Source organism: Chlorocebus sabaeus, chromosome 26 (assembly GCF_047675955.1).
Source record: "Chlorocebus sabaeus isolate Y175 chromosome 26, mChlSab1.0.hap1, whole genome shotgun sequence".
NCBI classification, from domain to species: domain Eukaryota; kingdom Metazoa; phylum Chordata; class Mammalia; order Primates; family Cercopithecidae; genus Chlorocebus; species Chlorocebus sabaeus.
In genome coordinates this window covers 514,848-531,760 of record NC_132929.1, presented here as the reverse complement: position 1 = coordinate 531,760, position 16,913 = coordinate 514,848, and the positions used below count along the sequence as shown (strand labels likewise).

Genomic DNA, 16,913 nt, shown 5'->3' with positions numbered 1-16,913 from the left:
AACCCTTGGCTGATAATAATTATGAACTCTGGATAAAATATTCTTTAAAACTGCTTGAGGGCACTGGAGAATAGCTGAAGCAATCAGCAATAAAACGAGCACAACCCGTGAAGCAGAGAAGCCTGCAGGCAAGATGCACATTTAACCACAGACAGTGCACCTTCCTGCACTTCGGGGCTGGGGTCCTGCCTGCCAGAGCAACCAGAATGCGAGGGAAAGCCTGCCTGAGAAAGAAACCGCAGAGGGAAAACCACAAAATGTTCCGACGAACTACCCACTTATCTACAGCTGAATCTAAACTGAAGCACCTCTGAAGAGCCTGGCTCTGCACAAAGGGACTGCTGGAAGGTTGCAGGGGCTCCCCAGCTGCCCAGGGCCAGGACAGCACCTGAGGCTCAAGCTCAACCAACTAGAGGTAGGGAGGAGAATGTCAGAGCTTCCAGTGAAGCCCAGAAGAGATTCTAAATCCTTGAGAATTAAGGATTCACAACCAGGGCTAAGGGCATATAAAAAATTATCAGAAACCCTAGCACCAAGCCACCTCAGGATCAAGGAGTGCCAGGTACTGAACTGCCTATGAGAAGAAAACTCCCCGTTCTCCAGAGGAGGAACTCAGAGTCAATACAATGTAATGTCCAAAGACTCCAGAATGAAATCAAAATTCTCACATATGTGAAGAACCACCACCAAAAACTGACTATAACCAAGGGAAAAAAAAAAAAACTGCAAAGAGCAGCAGACCAACAGGTGGGCAGACATTAGAATTAGCAAACAAGAAATTCAACATAACTATTATATGTTTTAAAATGTATAGTAGGCCGGGCACGGTGGCTCAAGCCTGTAATCCCAGCACTTTGGGAGGCCAAGACGGGCGGATCACCAGGTCAGGAGATCGAGACCATCCTGGCTAACACGGTGAAACCCCACCTCTACTAAAAAAAAAAAAAAAACAAAAAACTAGCCGGGCGAGGTGGCAGGCACCTGTAGTCCCAGCTACTCGGGAGGCTGAGGCAGGAGAATGGCGTGAACCCAGGAGGCAGAGCTTGCAGTGAGCTGAGATCTGGCCACTGCACTCCACCCCGGGCGACAGAGCGAGACTCCGTCTCAAAAAAAAAAAAAAAAAAGTATAGTAGAAGATAGATTTGGCCGGGCGTGGTGGCTCACACCTGTAATCCCAGCACTTTGGGAGGCCAAGGTGGGTGGATCACGAGGTCAGGAGTTCAAGACCAGCCTGGCTAACATGGTGAAACCCTATCTCTACTAAATATACAAAAATTAGCCAGGCGTGGTGGCGGGCACCTGTAGTCCCAGCTACTCGGGAGGCTGAGGCAGGAGAATCACTTGAACCCAGAAGTCAGAGGTTGCAGTGAGCTGAGATCGTGCCACTGCACTCCAGCCTGGTGACAGAGCGAGACTCCGTCTAAAAAAAAAAAAGGTTAGACTTAAGGGATGAAGATGGGAACTGTCAGAAGAAATATAAAACTATTAAATGAGAGCCAAATGGAAATAAGAGATGTGAGAAATATAAAATAAAGTATTTCTTGGATGGACATAACAGATTAGGCCCAACAAAGCAAAGCATCTTGACCTTTCAAACAGATCAAGACAAACTAACCAAGCTACTAACAATGAGAAAAAAAGACTTTCTATTAAAATCCTAAAAGGAACTCACTAACAGTGTAACAGATATGTAAGAGTATTTCCAGAAAAGAACAAAAGGAGCAAGATGGGGGAAAAAACAATAGTCAAAAGTTTCCAAATTTGGTAAGGGAACAAAAATCAAGCCAAAGATGCAAGCAGCTTAAGCAAATTTCAAGGAGGATGGCGGGATGGGTGGGGTGGGCCACCATGGCATACATGAGCACAGCTCAGTGAAACTGCAGAAAACCAAAGATAACAGAAAATACGAAAAGCAACCAGAGAAAAAAGACATTTCATACAAAAGAAGAGATAAGAACAACGACTTTCCATCGGAATCCATGGAGACAAAACAGCGGAAGGTCTCTTTTTGGTACAACAGTCCTTCGCAATTCCTGAAAGACAACTCTACGTGGCCTTCTAGGTGTTAACATTCGGCATCTCCCAGCATGACTGCAGGCTGTGCACCACCCCACGTGCTCTCAACTTGCTTAGCAAGTTGAGATAAAGTCTTCTCTTTATCTCTGCCAGGGAGGCTGGAAACACAACCAGGCCCTCTGAAATGAACCTTCACCTTAGAGGTTCCCAGACCTGAGAAGAAGCTGGAGTTCGGAAGAGCTCACGGCCAACCTCCTCCCTTCCTGCCCACACTCGTCTCTTGCTTTCTCCCTTTGCGCCCCCCACCATTTGTCCAGCTCATTCTAGGACTGGGGGAGGGCTCCCACCTGCCCAAGGCAGAGGCTGCCTCACCTGGACCCTTGCTTCGAGAAGGGCCCTGCTCGCTGAGGGTTTCTGTTAGGGTAATTTCTGACCACCAAACTGAATATTGACAGTTTTATTTTTGTCTTTGATATTTTATCCACATTTTTAATGTATTATGCAGCAAGAAAGATTTTGGAACATCTCTAATCTTCTATGTTGCCAGCCATGAAAGCTCCCATCCCTCTTACACTCAATCATGTGGCCTCTTCTGCGGGAACAGCCTATAGCCCTGACCGTGCGCCTCGCCACTGCCCTCACCTGCTCCACAGCATGGGGAGAGCTGAGAGGCTGGCGGCACCAGAGCACACCCAAAGAGGCTCCTGAGTGAATGAAACAAACAAGCGGGTGCCAGAGTCCTGATGAGCCTCTTTGAATAACTCTACTTCCTGGAAAAAGATCCCTTCATGAAGATGTGAGCATTTAACCCATGCTGCATCTAGTTAATATTTTTTAATGATTTACACAAATCCAAAATAAGGTTAAACTTCAACCCTCTCCGTCTTTAGTATTATAATTTTCTGCAGACTATGCACAAACATGGTTAAAACCTAATGCATCATTAGAATTATTTGCATACTATCATTTAAAATTCAGAATAGATCCTTAAGAAAGTATACATCTAGAAAAAAATTGTTCACAATTTAGTACTGTGGATTAAAAACTGTCAAGGCTGCCTGGCTGTACCTCAAGTTCCTGTTTATCAAATATGGCCTTCACAGGAGACGGCTGGGTGGCCGAGGCCAGCAGCTGCTGCAAGAGGATCATGGGGGGCTGTGGCCCTTCAGGAGACATGTCCCCAAGGTCAGGTGATGCCACTGCTCCATCATCTGAATTTAAAAACAAAACATGTGTAAGATTCTATTTTCAACTGTGAACACCACTTTACTGTTAAAGAAAATGCATTGAGCATGTTAAATCAGGTATGACTTCTGCCTCATTATGTGATAGAAAACCAAAATCGTCAAGGTTCAGACATCAAACAAAAATTAGACTCTAGGCCGGGCGCGGTGGCTCACACCTGTAATCCCAGTACTTTGGGAGGCCGAGGCAGGCGGATCACGAGGTCCAGGAGATTGAGACCATCCTGGCTAACACGGTGAAACCTCGTCTCTACTAAAAATACAAAAAATTAGCCAGGCGTGGTGGCGGGCACCTGTAGTCCCAGCTACTCGGGAGGCTGAGGCAGGAGAATGGCGTGAACCCAGGAGGTGGAGCTTGCAGTGAGCTGAGATCACGCCACTGCACTCCAGCCTGGCCAACAAAGTGAGACTCCGTCTCAAAAAAACAAATATTAGCTGGGCGTGGTGGTGCGTGCCTGAAATCCCAGCTACTGGCAAGGCTGAGGCAGGAGAATTGCTTGAACCAGGGAGTTGGAGGTTGCAGTGAGCCGAGATCACGCCACCGCACTCCAGCCTGGCAACAGAGGGAAACTCCAACTCAAAAAAAAAAAGAACTAGACTCTAAACCACTTTCACTGCCTTCTTTTGGTCTCTGTCTGTCCTTCATTAGGGCATCTGTCTCTTAGAGCCAACAAATGCTCCTTTCCAGATTTCTGCACTTGGTCTGATTCTTTCTCTTTTTCTTGAGATGGAATCTCACTCTGTTGCCCAGGCTGGAGTGCAGTGGCACAATCTCAGCTCACTGCAACCTCTGTCTCCTGGCTAAAGCAATTCTCCTGCATCAGCCTTCCCGGTAGCTGGGAATACAGGCACACACCACCACGCCAGGCTAATTTTTCTATTTTTAGTACAGATGGGGTTTCACCATGTTGGCCAGGCTGGTCTCAAACTCCTGACCTCAGGTGATCCACCCGCCTTGGCCTCCCAAAGTGTTGGGATTACAGGAGTGAGCCACCATGCCTGGCCTACACACTCTTTCATGTTCACTCACAGCTTCAAACCCCGACACAGACACATCCCACGTGCATATTTCCAGCTGTAGCTTTTTTAGCTAAGCCTTGTTGAGATCATTAAGTGACCCCAATTCCAAATGTGTTATGTGCTCAGGGAAATGGCTCTTTGTCTGTTATGAGTAGCTTTAGGTGCAGCCTTTAGGACTCTGTTTGACACAGCCCTAGGGAGATTCACTGCCCTGAAGCCCACTGCACACAATCTAGGTACTCATTGAGGCACTCACAGCATTTGCACGTACCGGTTTTCTTCAGTGACAATTTCGGCTAACTAGACCAGGGGCTGGAAATCTTTCTCTTAAAGGGCCAGAGAAAAAATAGTTTAGGCCGATGGGCTGTACAGTTTCTGTCCCAACTACTCAGCTCTGCCACTGTAGAGCAAAAGCAGCCAGAGATGATGTGTGAACAAGTGGTGTGCCTGTGTTCCCATAAAAATGTACAGAAACAAGTGCACAGCAGTTTCGTCAATCTAGCTCTGTCCGGAGTCCCTGCTCGGCCCAAATCAGCCTTGATAATCCTGATTCAGGTCTGCAGTAACTGCTCCCTGGGCTGAGCGCAGAATAGAACAGCCAATCCAATTCCTGGGCTCCAATCTCTCAGTCTCTACAACTGGGAAATCTTCACGTTCCCTACAACTTCTGCTATTGATTGATTCTATGCTTTCAATCGCTTTCTTTCACCCTCAGCAGGTTTAAAATTATTTTCATAGCATCCGATGAAGAAACAAACCCACAAACTCGACATTCTACTGGACTTGCTTATTTTTTTCAAACGCACTACTCACTATTCTCCCCTCAACTCAAGCTTGAAAGAGCAGGCATCTTCCACTTTTTGCTGGTTCCCCACAAAGTTGTAATCTCCAAGACTACACCATCACAGTGGATGGCACCCTCCTTCCACCAGAACCTTCTTTCCGTTTTCATGCCTTCCCCCTCATCACCTGACACAGGAGCAAATCTCCATCTCTGTCATCTCCCGTTTCAGATACTCCTATACCTTACTAGCAGCTGTATCACCTGAAGGTCAATGCTTACCATGTGGCCCCTACCACAGCATTCCAAGTGGGCCTCAAGTTTCACCCCGGTCTCCAAGGTACTCTGTAACAGGATGTCAACCACCCGTCTAGCTTCAGCCCCACCACTCATCAACAAACCCTGGGCTCCACGCAAAGCAGAGCTGCTCAACAGGCTTCCAAAGACTCGCCACTTTTACTCCTGCTCCTCCTGGCTCCACCACCAGCAGAGGCTTGTCTGCCGGCATGTGTCCGCCAACAGCCTTCAAAGGCTGCCTGTGCAGTGCTCATCTGCCACTGGCTCCAGAGGCCTGTGGAACCACTCACACCTCACCGCCCCCGGCCCTGCGGACAGAGGCCTGTGGAACCGCTCACACCTCACCGCCCCCGGCCCTGCGGACAGACAGAGGCCTGTGGAACCGCTCACACCTCACCGCCCCCGCGGACAGACAGAGGCCTGTGGAACCGCTCACACCTCACCGCCCCGGCCCCACGGACAGACAGAGGCCTGTGGAACCGCTCACACCTCACCGCCCCGGCCCCGCGGACAGACAGAGGCCTGTGGAACCGCTCACACCTCAACGCCCCCGGCCCCGCGGACAGACAGGCCTGTGGAACCGCTCACACCTCACCGCCCCCGCGGACAGAGGCCTGTGGAACTGCTCACACCTCACCGCTCCGGGCCTTGCGGACAGACAGAGCTATCTGCATTCACTTCCTCTCCTCATCCAAACTCCAGAGAGCAATGATCACAGAAAAGAACTTCCCCCCAAAACACTTAGCATAATGTCTTTCAATAGTAGGTGATCAAAAAACGTTTGTTTTTTTCTATTAAAAGTGACACAAGCGGCTGGGCGCGGTGGCTCAAGCCTGTAATCCCAGCACTTTGGGAGGCCGAGGCGGGTGGATCACGAGGTCAGGAGATCGAGACCATCCTGGCTAACACGGTGAAACCCCGTCTCTACTAAAAACACAAAAAATTAGCCGGGCGCAGTGGTGGGCGCCTGTAGTCCCAGCTACTCGGAGGCTGAGGCAGGAGAATGGCGGGAACCCGGGAGGCGGAGCTTGCAGTGAGCCGAGATCGCGCCACTGCCCTCCAGCCTGGGCGACAGAGCGAGACTCCGTCTCAAAAAAAAAAAAAAAAAAAAAAAAAAAAAGTGACACAAGCTCATTCGAGAAAACTAAATATAGAGAAATATAAAGAAAATAAAGACAGCCAAAATTCCACCAAAGATTACTGTATCACTATTTTGCTAAACAGATGAACTATGGCATATCTATAAACGGATACACATAGCAATGTGCTTTTCTGTACCATCATTTTGAATGGCACCAAGATATTATACTGTATGGATACACAATATAAGAATGGGTATTTTGGTGTCTACAGTTTATCAACATAAAAACAATACCGAAAAGGAGGCCATAACGACATTGCTGAATACATTATTTACTTATTTTTTTGAGACAAGGTCTCACTCTGTCACCCAGGCTGGAGGGCAGTGGCACAATTGCATTCCGCACACACTGCAACCTCTGCCTCCCGGGTTCAAGCGATTCTCCTGCCTCAGCCTCCCAAGTAGCTAGGATTACCGGCATGGGCCACCACTATGTCCCGCTAACTTTTGCTTTGTTTTTTTTCTTTTTTTGAGACAGAGTCTCGCTCTGTCCCCAGGCTGGAGTGCAGTGGTGCGATCTTGGCTCACTGCAAGCTCCACCTCCCGGGTTCACACCATTCTCCTGCCTCAGCCTCCCGAGTAGCTGGGACTACAGGTGTCCGCCACCATGACTGGCAAATTTTTTGTATTTTTAATAGAGATGCAGTTTCACCATCTTGGCGAAGCTGGTCTTGATCTCCTGACCTCATGATCCGCCCACCTTGGCCTCCCAAAGTGCTGGGATTAGTCATGAGCCACCATGACCGGCTGGTGAACATATTATCTTTACATGCCTCTTCGTGTGATAAAGTCCCACAGAATGACTTGCTGTATCAAAGTATATAAACACACACCTACATGTATGAATTTCAAAGTCCATCTCATTTCTTCAGACGCTTATCAGATGGCTACACCAACTGAAGTTCCCAGCAGCAGCGTGTTCATGGAGTGCTGCTTCATGTGCATCTGAAGAACCAGCGTAGGTTCTTCTTGTTACAATACAGGTTCTATTTCTATGGTCTGGGGTGCAGCCTGGGAGTCTGCATTTCTAACACACACCCGTGTGCCATCAATTTTGCTGACCCATGCACCAAACTTTAAACGGGAAGGCATGAAAATACCTTTTTCCCTCCCCACCCACCAGATGCCCTCTGTCTTGTCTTATAAGATGACGATGACAATTTTATCCACAGTTGGTGGTTGCTAGGCAGGCCACTTGTCTTTCTTGTATATTTATAAGCCATCTATGTCCATTTTTATGAACTGATTGTTCACATCCTTTGTCTACTTTCTACTGCCTTTCTTATAAAGCTTTAAGAACTTTTTAAAAAGATACCTGCATGAACAGTTCCAGTTTCCTGAACAGCTGGCTGAGACAGGATCTGCCGCAGTTTATCCTGGTGGGAGAGTAGCGCCCGACCTGCTTTCAGGATGTATAGCTTCAACTGCTGGCACCGCAGCAGGTCCAGGTCCACTTGTCCTGTGGAAGGAGAGATCCAGTGAGAAGGGCGTGCCCTGCTCAGACTCCCTCAGCAAACCTCCGCCACGTGGCGGTGAGTAACATTCTGCCCTTCAGGAATCCGCCCACTACACACTGTCTGTGACAACGGGCTCGCCTTTCCCAGTGTTACACTCGGCGCTTCTGGGTAAGCACCTTCTGCTTCCTGGGTCTTCCTTCCCTGCTCTCCAGGCACCTAACTTGATGGGACGCAGGATTCAATGGTTATACACAGCACCATGTTAGCTACTATTAATATGAGCAAATGTTCCCCAAGTTGCTGAAGTTTCAGCGCTTTCACTCTTCTTCTAAGACTCCTCTGAGAGAATCTGTCGGCTCTACTAGCTCTTTAACTGATGAAGATTGCAGCAATGCCCAAGGCTTATCTGATAGCAGACGCCACAGAAGCAGCACAGAGAGCATGGGGTGGGAAGGAAAGAGGGCCACAGGTGCCACTCGGGCACTGGCTCGACTTAACTGGCAGACAGGTTTATTCACCACGATGGGAAATGGCAGCTACTAGAGAAGGTCAGCTGAATTTCGGACATGCTGCTTTTTACATGCACTGCACCTCCAAGCAGAGATGTGAATGGGAGATCCAGAGTTGAAAGTGCTTACATCATAAATGCTAAAGCAGCAATCGTAGGTCTGTGGGAGCAAGAGGGGAGAAAACTCAAGAAAGGTGGGCAGAATATGCCACAGTTATGGGTGAAGCCACGAGAACGTCCAGGATATAAAGAACAAGCAGAGAGAAGAACTCCCTAGGAACACAGAAAGAAACTCGGGAGAGCTGCATTCTAGACCCAAAGGAAGGCAGAGCCAAGCAAGCCTACAGTCTCAGCCACTCTGAATGCCACAAGCAAGCCAGATGGCTTCCAGGACAGAGGCCCCTGGATCTGGCAGGGAACAGGCCATGAGCCATGGTCCAAAAGGGTGACTGGGCCACAGGGCCCTGGGATGAAGGGGAGGAGAGAAGAGGTGAACACAGACTTTTCTTCTGGGATAAAGGGTGACACTGAGAAGAGGGTGTGAGCCATGGGGTTCTTTAAGTGTGGCTCCGAGCATGGTGACGAAGGCTGACTTGAAAACAGTCATTACCACGAACACAGGGTTACACTCCCAACTGCAACTCAACAAATGGTGAGCCCACGTGAACCCCAGGACTTTAGCAGGCCCGTGAACTCACTCATGAAACAACACTGTACAAACAACATGAATTTAAGACGGCAGCTATTTCATCAAGCAGCACCATGTACTGACCTGTAAAGGCCTGTTTAGTAGATTTCTTTATTTTGTGCTTTTCTAACTTGCTTCCAGCGAGGTTCACCAACTGAGCCCAGACAGACAGCATGGGCTCTGTGAAGGGCAGGTTGTTCACATTAAAGGACACAGCAGGGAGCTGGAGAGGACACAGAAGCTGTCAGCATGCGGCCAATATGACTAACAAATGAAACATTCTGAAAGTCATCAAAACCATGGGCTTAATCCTGAAATGCCACACATACCCATAAGCCTTTTTAGAGCTGAGAATAATCATTTTTTAAAATGATATTAAAGGCAAGATATAGACTTACACATATAGTAAGTATAATCTACATTAATTTTTCTTTACAAATCTGTCAACAATAATTACATCAGTGTGGTGGTTACTATCTTCTCAGGTATTTTCTATATACTTCAAGTTTTCTACAACATGTATATATTCCTATAAAAATAAAAAAGAGTACTTTATAGAAAATATAGTTAGGCCAGGCACAGTAGCTCACACCTGTAATCCCAGCACTTTGGGAGCCCAAGGCGCGCAGATCACCTGAGGTCAGGAGTTTGAGACCAGACCGGCCAACATAGTGACACCCTGTCTCTACTAAAAATACAAAATTAGCCAGGCGTGGTGGCACACACCGTAATCCCAGCTACTCAGGAGGCTGAGGCAGGAGAATTGCCTGAACCTGGGAGGCAAAGGTTGCAGAGAGCCGACAAGATCGTGCCATTGCACCCCAGCCTGTGACAACAGCAAGACTCTATCTCAAAAAAAAAAAAAAGAAAAAGAAAAGGATATAGAAAGATTGCACTTGGGCTACATGAAAATAATGTAAATGGCTCCTTCTCTCTGTGCATCCCTGATTCACAGGTTAAGTTGACAGTAGCTGCTACATTAAGTCATGTCACTCAAAACAACTATGCATTTTCTACATGAAGAAAGGTTGTTTTTTAAAAAAGGAAACATGTTTAAGTTTTTTTAAAACTTGAGTTGTTCAATAAAAAGTGAACTTCGGCCGGGCGCGGTGGCTCAAGCCTGTAATCCCAGCACTTTGGGAGGCCGAGACGGGCGGATCACGAGGTCAGGAGATCGAGACCATCCTGGCTAACACGGTGAAACCCCGTCTCTACTAAAAATACAAAAAACTAGCCGGGCGAGGTGGCGGGCGCCTGTAGTCCCAGCTACTCGGGAGGCTGAGGCAGGAGAATGGCGTAAACCCGGGAGGCGGAGCTTGCAGTGAGCTGAGATCCGGCCACTGCAGTCCAGCCCGGGCTACAGAGCAAGACTCCGTCTCAAAAAAAAAAAAAAAAAGTGAACTTCATAAATTCACATTTTAAAATAATTAGAACTACCTCATAGATGCACGGTACCTTCTAGGTTGCTAAAGCCCTCGTGTCTCTGAGGCTGAAACACACACGAACCACTGCTTTAGGTGCTCTGTGAGACAGGCCCTGCTTACCACAGAAGCGCAAGCTCACATAGCTTCCTGGAAGGCAAACCTGAAGTACCAGAATCAAGTTCTTTCAAATGCTAGTGGTGGTGCCCGGTTCTAGCATAAAGCTGAATCCCCTTATCGTACAGTAACCGAGCACAAGTTCACCTACTGGTTTCAGCTGACTCAGTGGGCACACGCGACACGTCCGCATGTCGGAGAACTGCACGGTGATTCTGCCCTTCGGGGTGATGCGAGTCACGGTGCCTTCTCCAAACTCATCGTGCACAACTTGGCCGCCCAGGCGCAGGCGACCATCGATGCCTCCAATCACAGCCAGGACCGCCATGAGGCCCCCCACTTCAGGGTTCTCGCAGTCGGGGAAGTAGTCCTCTAGCTGGGCCTGGTGCAGACCAAACAGCGAGCTGGACCAGGGACACGCACGGGGCTGCCCAATCCCTACGGGTTTACCATTCAACTAAACTAATTCTGAGCGCACAAACCCACCCCTTCGGAAGGCCTTCCTGCAAAGCTGTGGGTGACGCAGCGGAGCTGGGAGTTGATGTACTTGTTGATGAGCCCGTTCCACTGAGGCAGCGAGTGCAGCGAGCGCAGCAGCGCCACCACCTCCTCCGCCAGTGTGCTGCTGTGCGTGGCGGTCAGCGAGGCCTGCGGGCGCGCCCTGCGCCGCCTGGGCGTGGACTCTGCGGAGGAAACAAGGGGAGGAGCTGCTGCGCTCTTCACCAGGGCACGGGGAAGGGAGACAGCCACCCACCTCTGAGTAACGGTACGTCGGAAGAGCAGGTAGTGAGCAAGCTCCCCAAGAAGCCAAACAGCTTCTCCACAAGGCACTTCATGTCCCTCGCCCTTTCGGTCTTGTCCCATGACGGAAGGACTGCTTGCAATAAATGCACAGCTAAGATCTGATAAAAGACAATTTAAAACGACAAGCATTAAAAAAAAAAATCTGATTAAGAAACTACAGATTGTTATTTTCTCTTTACCTTTTCTTTTTTTTTGAGACAGAGTCTCGCCTTGTCGCCTGGGCTGGAGTGCAGTGGCACGATCTCAGCTCACTACAACCCATGCCTCCCAGGTTCAAGCAATTCTCCTTGCTTCAGCTTCCCAAGTAGCTGAGATTACAGGCACCCACCACCAAGCCCAGCTCACTGTTTTTGTATTTTTAGTAGAGACAGGATTTCACTATGTTGGCCAGGCTGATCTCGAACTCTTGACCTCGTGATACACCTGCCTCGGCCTCCCAAAGTGCTGGGATTATAGGCATGAGCCACTGTGCCCGGCCTCTCTTTATTTTCTGTTCTCATAATGCAAGCAATCATGTGAAAATTTTGAGATTCATTATTTTACAGCCAGGTAATTACACTCAAGTTGATTAGTGATTAGGATTGTCAGGGACTTTAGAAAAAAGCAACATTACAGATGCATGTGTTTAATTAAAAAAGAATTATTTTTAGTTTAATTCTTAAGACAATTACACTACAAATTCTGTGAAGCAGATGAGTGCGTAGTTGCAGGATTTACCACTGAAGAGAAAAGCAGGTAAGCTAAAGGTTAGTGACTTACCAATTATCAAGGACCTCTGCCCCTTGCCTCCAGAAAATCTACCCTGTCACTTCTAGATCCTTTCTGTACTCGTTACTGAATAAAGGCCCCTGACTCTGAGGGCAGGGAACTTCAGTACATGGATGCCTCTCTCAGGGAACTGGTTTTGCCTGGCAGCACATTACCTGCCTCTGCAGCGAGGCGGCAGTGAAGGGTGCATGCCCTTCCACGACCTTCATGAGCAGCGTGATCCACTGCGGGGAGCTGAGGGCGCCGCACACTTGCGGCGTGAGAGCGATGCTCCGCACAAACCCCAGCGTGCACCAGCTCCGGTGCTGCTCCCTGCACACCAGCCTGTTTGGAGAAGCTGCAGGAGGGAAAACAGACATGCTTGGTAACAAGTCCCTAAAGATAAATCCCTAAATGTAAATCCTTATTTTTTTATCAACTTATTATTTTATTTTCTACAGTAAGCTCCTTTACAAATATATTGCAGTTTGTAAATTAATTCAAATTCAAAGTGAGAAGTGGAAGACGACTTTTAAGTTAGTTCAAGAAACATTTCTGAATTTTTCTTTTTTTTTTTTTTTAGAGATGGGCTCTCACTATGTTGCCCAGGTTGGTCTAAAACTCCTGGGCTCTAGTGATCCTCCTGCCTCGCCCTCCCGAATAGCTGGGACTACAGGCATTTTTAAAACCTTCTAAGTATGTGTAGTAAAAGTAGTTAGGGAATTTTAGCTATGTATTGTTCCTAGGCAACAGGAAAATGATCTATAATTCAAATAGCAGATAATGTGCAAGAGTGCATCTATTGTATTTTTTTCATTTCGTTTTAAATATTTCCACAATCTTGCTTATATTTAATCTGCACTGTAAGTTTCCAATCTAACTTTACTACATCTGCATTAAGAAAAGGAAAGGTTTTCACTAGGTTTACACCATTGGATTGTGGCACAAGTGGGCCCACCTCTGCTCCGCCTGGTTCCAGGACTCCACTACTCCCTGAACGGAGGCTGAGGCTTGGAAGCTGGGCCCTCCTGAGGGACCCCACCCACAGCCCCACAGGACCTGCTCTCGCCTCCCACCTCCCCACCCTGCCCTCAGCTATCCAGGCCTATGAGGATACCTGCCTTCCTTCAGCACACTCGTATGCGCTCAAACACACACACTCACTCTCACACCCTCATATGCATCCTCACACTCACACCCATACGAAGTTATTCAGACACACCCATGGGCATCCACACACCCACCCTCACACTCTCAGGTGCACTCACACCACTGTCGCAATCACTAACACACACACAATCCCAGTCACACATATGCACACACAACCTAAGATGCAAGCTGACACACATTCCTATGCACTCTCACATACACTTACCCCTCCCAATGCATACAGAAACTCAGACGCACTCACTCCAAAACACTAGTCACAACCGATTACTCACCCACTCACACCTGTACCCACACACTTGCTCACTTCACACACCTACACTGTTACAACCTCCCACTCACTGACACAAGCAAAATGCTCACATTCATGCACACGCACTCAAAATAACACGTCCCTCGTGCTCACACTGACACAAGGCATTCACATTTACACAAATGCTCGCCCTCAATCGCACACTTACACTTGTGCCTGCCACCCACTCATACTTCCTCACACTCACCAAGCCTCACTGACTTACACTTCGTCTCATTCACACACCCAGTAATCCCCTCACACTCATGCCTCCCTCGTGCTCACCCTCACACACACACTGGCTCAATGCACTGGCGCTCACTCCCACTTCACCTGCCCACTCACATGCTCTCATGGACACACACACACCACTCACATAAATGCATGCATACATATACACACACAACCACACGCTACAAACACACCGCCACACTTGCAACACACATGCTCAGCCACTTGCCCATCAACCGCTAAGACACTCACTCTCAATATGTGCGGACACTCTGGCACACCACTAATACACGCATGCTCTCACACAACCTCACACACACTGGAGCATGCCTACATCCTCACCCACACTCACAGGGGCTCACTGTCAGTCACATGCACATTCACCCCACTCCCTCAGTTCACATTTCTCATACTTACACTCCACACACAAACACTTTATGGATTAAACTGTGCCTGTCCCCCAACTTCACATACACTCAGAACCTCAGAATATGATCTTATTTAATGAGGTCTCTGTAGACCTCATTAAGGTAAGAATTTAGGTGACATCATGTTGGATGAGAGTCAAACTCAATGAAAGAGTCCTTTCAGAGGCAGAAAAGGACATGCAGAACACAGGGGCAGGGGCCATGTGAAGACGCAGGCAGACACTGGCACAATGCGTCCCCACACCAAGGAAGCCTGGAGCTCCCAGAAGCTGGACAAGGTAAGGAAGGACCTTCCCTTAGAGCCTGTGGAGGGAGCATGGCCCTACCCGCACCTGGATTTGGGACCTCCAGACTCCAGAACTCTGAGAGAACAAATCTGTTGTTTGAAACTAGTGTTGTGGGTTGAATTCAGAATTGCAAACTTCATATGTTGAAGTCCAAACCCCTACAGTACCTCGGCAGGTGACCTTGTTTGGAAATAGGGTCACTGCAGATGTAATTAGTTTGATGAGATTGAATGATGTCCTTATGAAAAGAGGAGATTTGGAGGCGACTCACACAGGGAGAATGCCATGTGAAGATGACGGCAGAGATCGGGGTGACACCTCTACAAGCCAAAGAACGCTAAAGAGACCAGCAAACTCCACAAGCTGGGGCAGAGCCCTGAAGCAGCTTCTCCCTCACAGCCCCAGAAGGAACCACCCTTGATCTCAGCCTTCCGGCCTCCAGAACCGTGAGAACTACTGCTGTGTAAGCCCCCAAGTCTGTAGTACTTTATTACAGCAGCCACAGGAAAGAAATCCACACACATTCACACCCACCCACATTGACACCCAGACACGACAAGCGTGCGGCCCCCAGCGCTGACTCCCTGGGCCCTCAATCTCTCATTCCATACATGTCTTGTCCGTCGTTCCGCTTTCCACTAACATTCGCAGCAGTCCGCACAAAGTCTTGGTGGCTTCGCTCTGCATGATCTCGGCATGAACTCCGGCAGACAGACAAAGAGTCTGCAGTAAGTTAATAGTGCTGGTAAACATCATTGCAGTGGGGTGAATGTTCCTTTCAGTTTGTTCGGCTTCTAAAAAAAAAATCAAAATAACAAATTATATTCCTAAGTAAAACTGGAAGATAGTCTTGCACATAATTTAATAGCTTTAATATTACATTCTTGTTTTCTTGAAGACTTGAATTTTAGTGCAGTTTTAGGTTCACGCAAAATTAAAAGTACAGAGATTTTTGCGTTCTTTTTTTTCTTTGAGACAGGGTCTCTCTGCTGGAGTGCAATGGCACGATCATAGCTCACTGCAGCTTTGACCTCCTCCCTGGGTCAAACAGTCCTCCCACCTTGACCTCCCAAACTGTCATCTTTTCTGCTTTGGAAAGGGAAACAGATCTTTACAAGAAAAGATGGAACTCAGGATGCACTAACCGTGCACCCTAATATTTCTGTTCCCATCTTCCTCCAGAATCTTTTAAATAATAATTCTCAAAACAGCATTAGCATATGACTCAGAAGCAATAAATGATTCCAAGGTTCCACTTCTTTAGAACGACAACTTATCAAATGTCAAGCACTAGTTTCTGATGAGCAGGCTGTGTCCTGGACGAGGACAAAGCACCGGCATCTGTGGAGTGGGGCGGCCAGACGCTCGTGCATCCAGTTTGGCTGGCTTTGGGAGGCGGAGATGTGTGGCAAATGAGGCCGCCCTCTGTCACGGGGCCACCCCTGCCCAGGCTCTGACATCCCTATGGGGAAAGGCCACAGGCAGGGAGCCAGACCTGCTTCCCACAGGCGAGGTGGGCTGAGAGGAAGCAGTGCCTGGTGTGAGGTGGTATGCTATAGGCTGGACGCTGGCGGCCAGCACCACAACCACCCTCAGGGACAGGGTTCCAGGTGCCACGTACATCACTCCTAACAGGCCTACGCAGCAGGCAACACTTCTGCTCACACCTGAGGGACCCAGGCCCCAGACGTGACGTGCCGAAGGTGGTGGCATCAGGATCTGAGCTGTGTGCTCCGAGCCCAGATGGTCCGCTGTGGCACAGCCTCTTCCAGCTCCCACCCCACCTGCTCTCTACTGAGCGCACCTTCTAAGGTCTCGTGCTCACTGTCACAGCCATTTCTGAGCCTGACGACACTGCACCCATGGTGGGCACCGCGGTGCTGGGAGGCAGCCCCAGCCTCTTGGTTGGTCTTACCAAGCCCAGCCATGTGAAGCTTCACATGTCTTTTAGGAACAGGTAAGAAATGTCACGAAACCTCCTCCCACAACCTGGATCTCCTTGGATAGGATCTAGCGTTCTTGGTCCACCCCTGAATTCTCACTTCTGCTTCCCTAGAAGCGATCAAGTGCTGACTAACTCCACATTCCAGGAAGAGTTCAGAGTCAAGGACCGCAGAGGAAAGGTAAAGGCAGAGGGCAGGTGGAGTGTGCTTGGGCAGGGGCTCTCACTGGAGGAGGAGGCGATGGACCAAGATCACAGGGCAATGCCACCAGGCCTCAGCTCACTCCCTCAGACGCAGGCTCAGCACCAACCACATGAGACTCGC

At 48.6% G+C, this 16,913-nt stretch overlaps 1 protein-coding gene across 7 annotated transcripts in view; it reads right to left on the bottom strand.

The window, feature by feature from the left end:
* Window positions 1–16,913, bottom strand: part of LOC103245991 (E3 ubiquitin-protein ligase HERC2) — a 219,985-nt gene that overhangs the window by 93,790 nt on the left and 109,282 nt on the right. For all 7 annotated transcript variants that reach the window (XM_008017306.3, XM_073011972.1, XM_008017312.3 and 4 more), the window contains 8 exons: window positions 15,258–15,440; window positions 12,418–12,599; window positions 11,445–11,592; window positions 11,177–11,373; window positions 10,842–11,072; window positions 9,237–9,375; window positions 7,815–7,958; window positions 3,085–3,227 (listed from right to left, as the gene is read on the bottom strand). In XM_008017306.3, coding sequence (XP_008015497.3) covers window positions 3,085–3,227; window positions 7,815–7,958; window positions 9,237–9,375; window positions 10,842–11,072; window positions 11,177–11,373; window positions 11,445–11,592; window positions 12,418–12,599; window positions 15,258–15,440 — 1,367 coding nt within the window. The remainder of the gene's footprint in view (window positions 1–3,084; window positions 3,228–7,814; window positions 7,959–9,236; window positions 9,376–10,841; window positions 11,073–11,176; window positions 11,374–11,444; window positions 11,593–12,417; window positions 12,600–15,257; window positions 15,441–16,913) is intronic.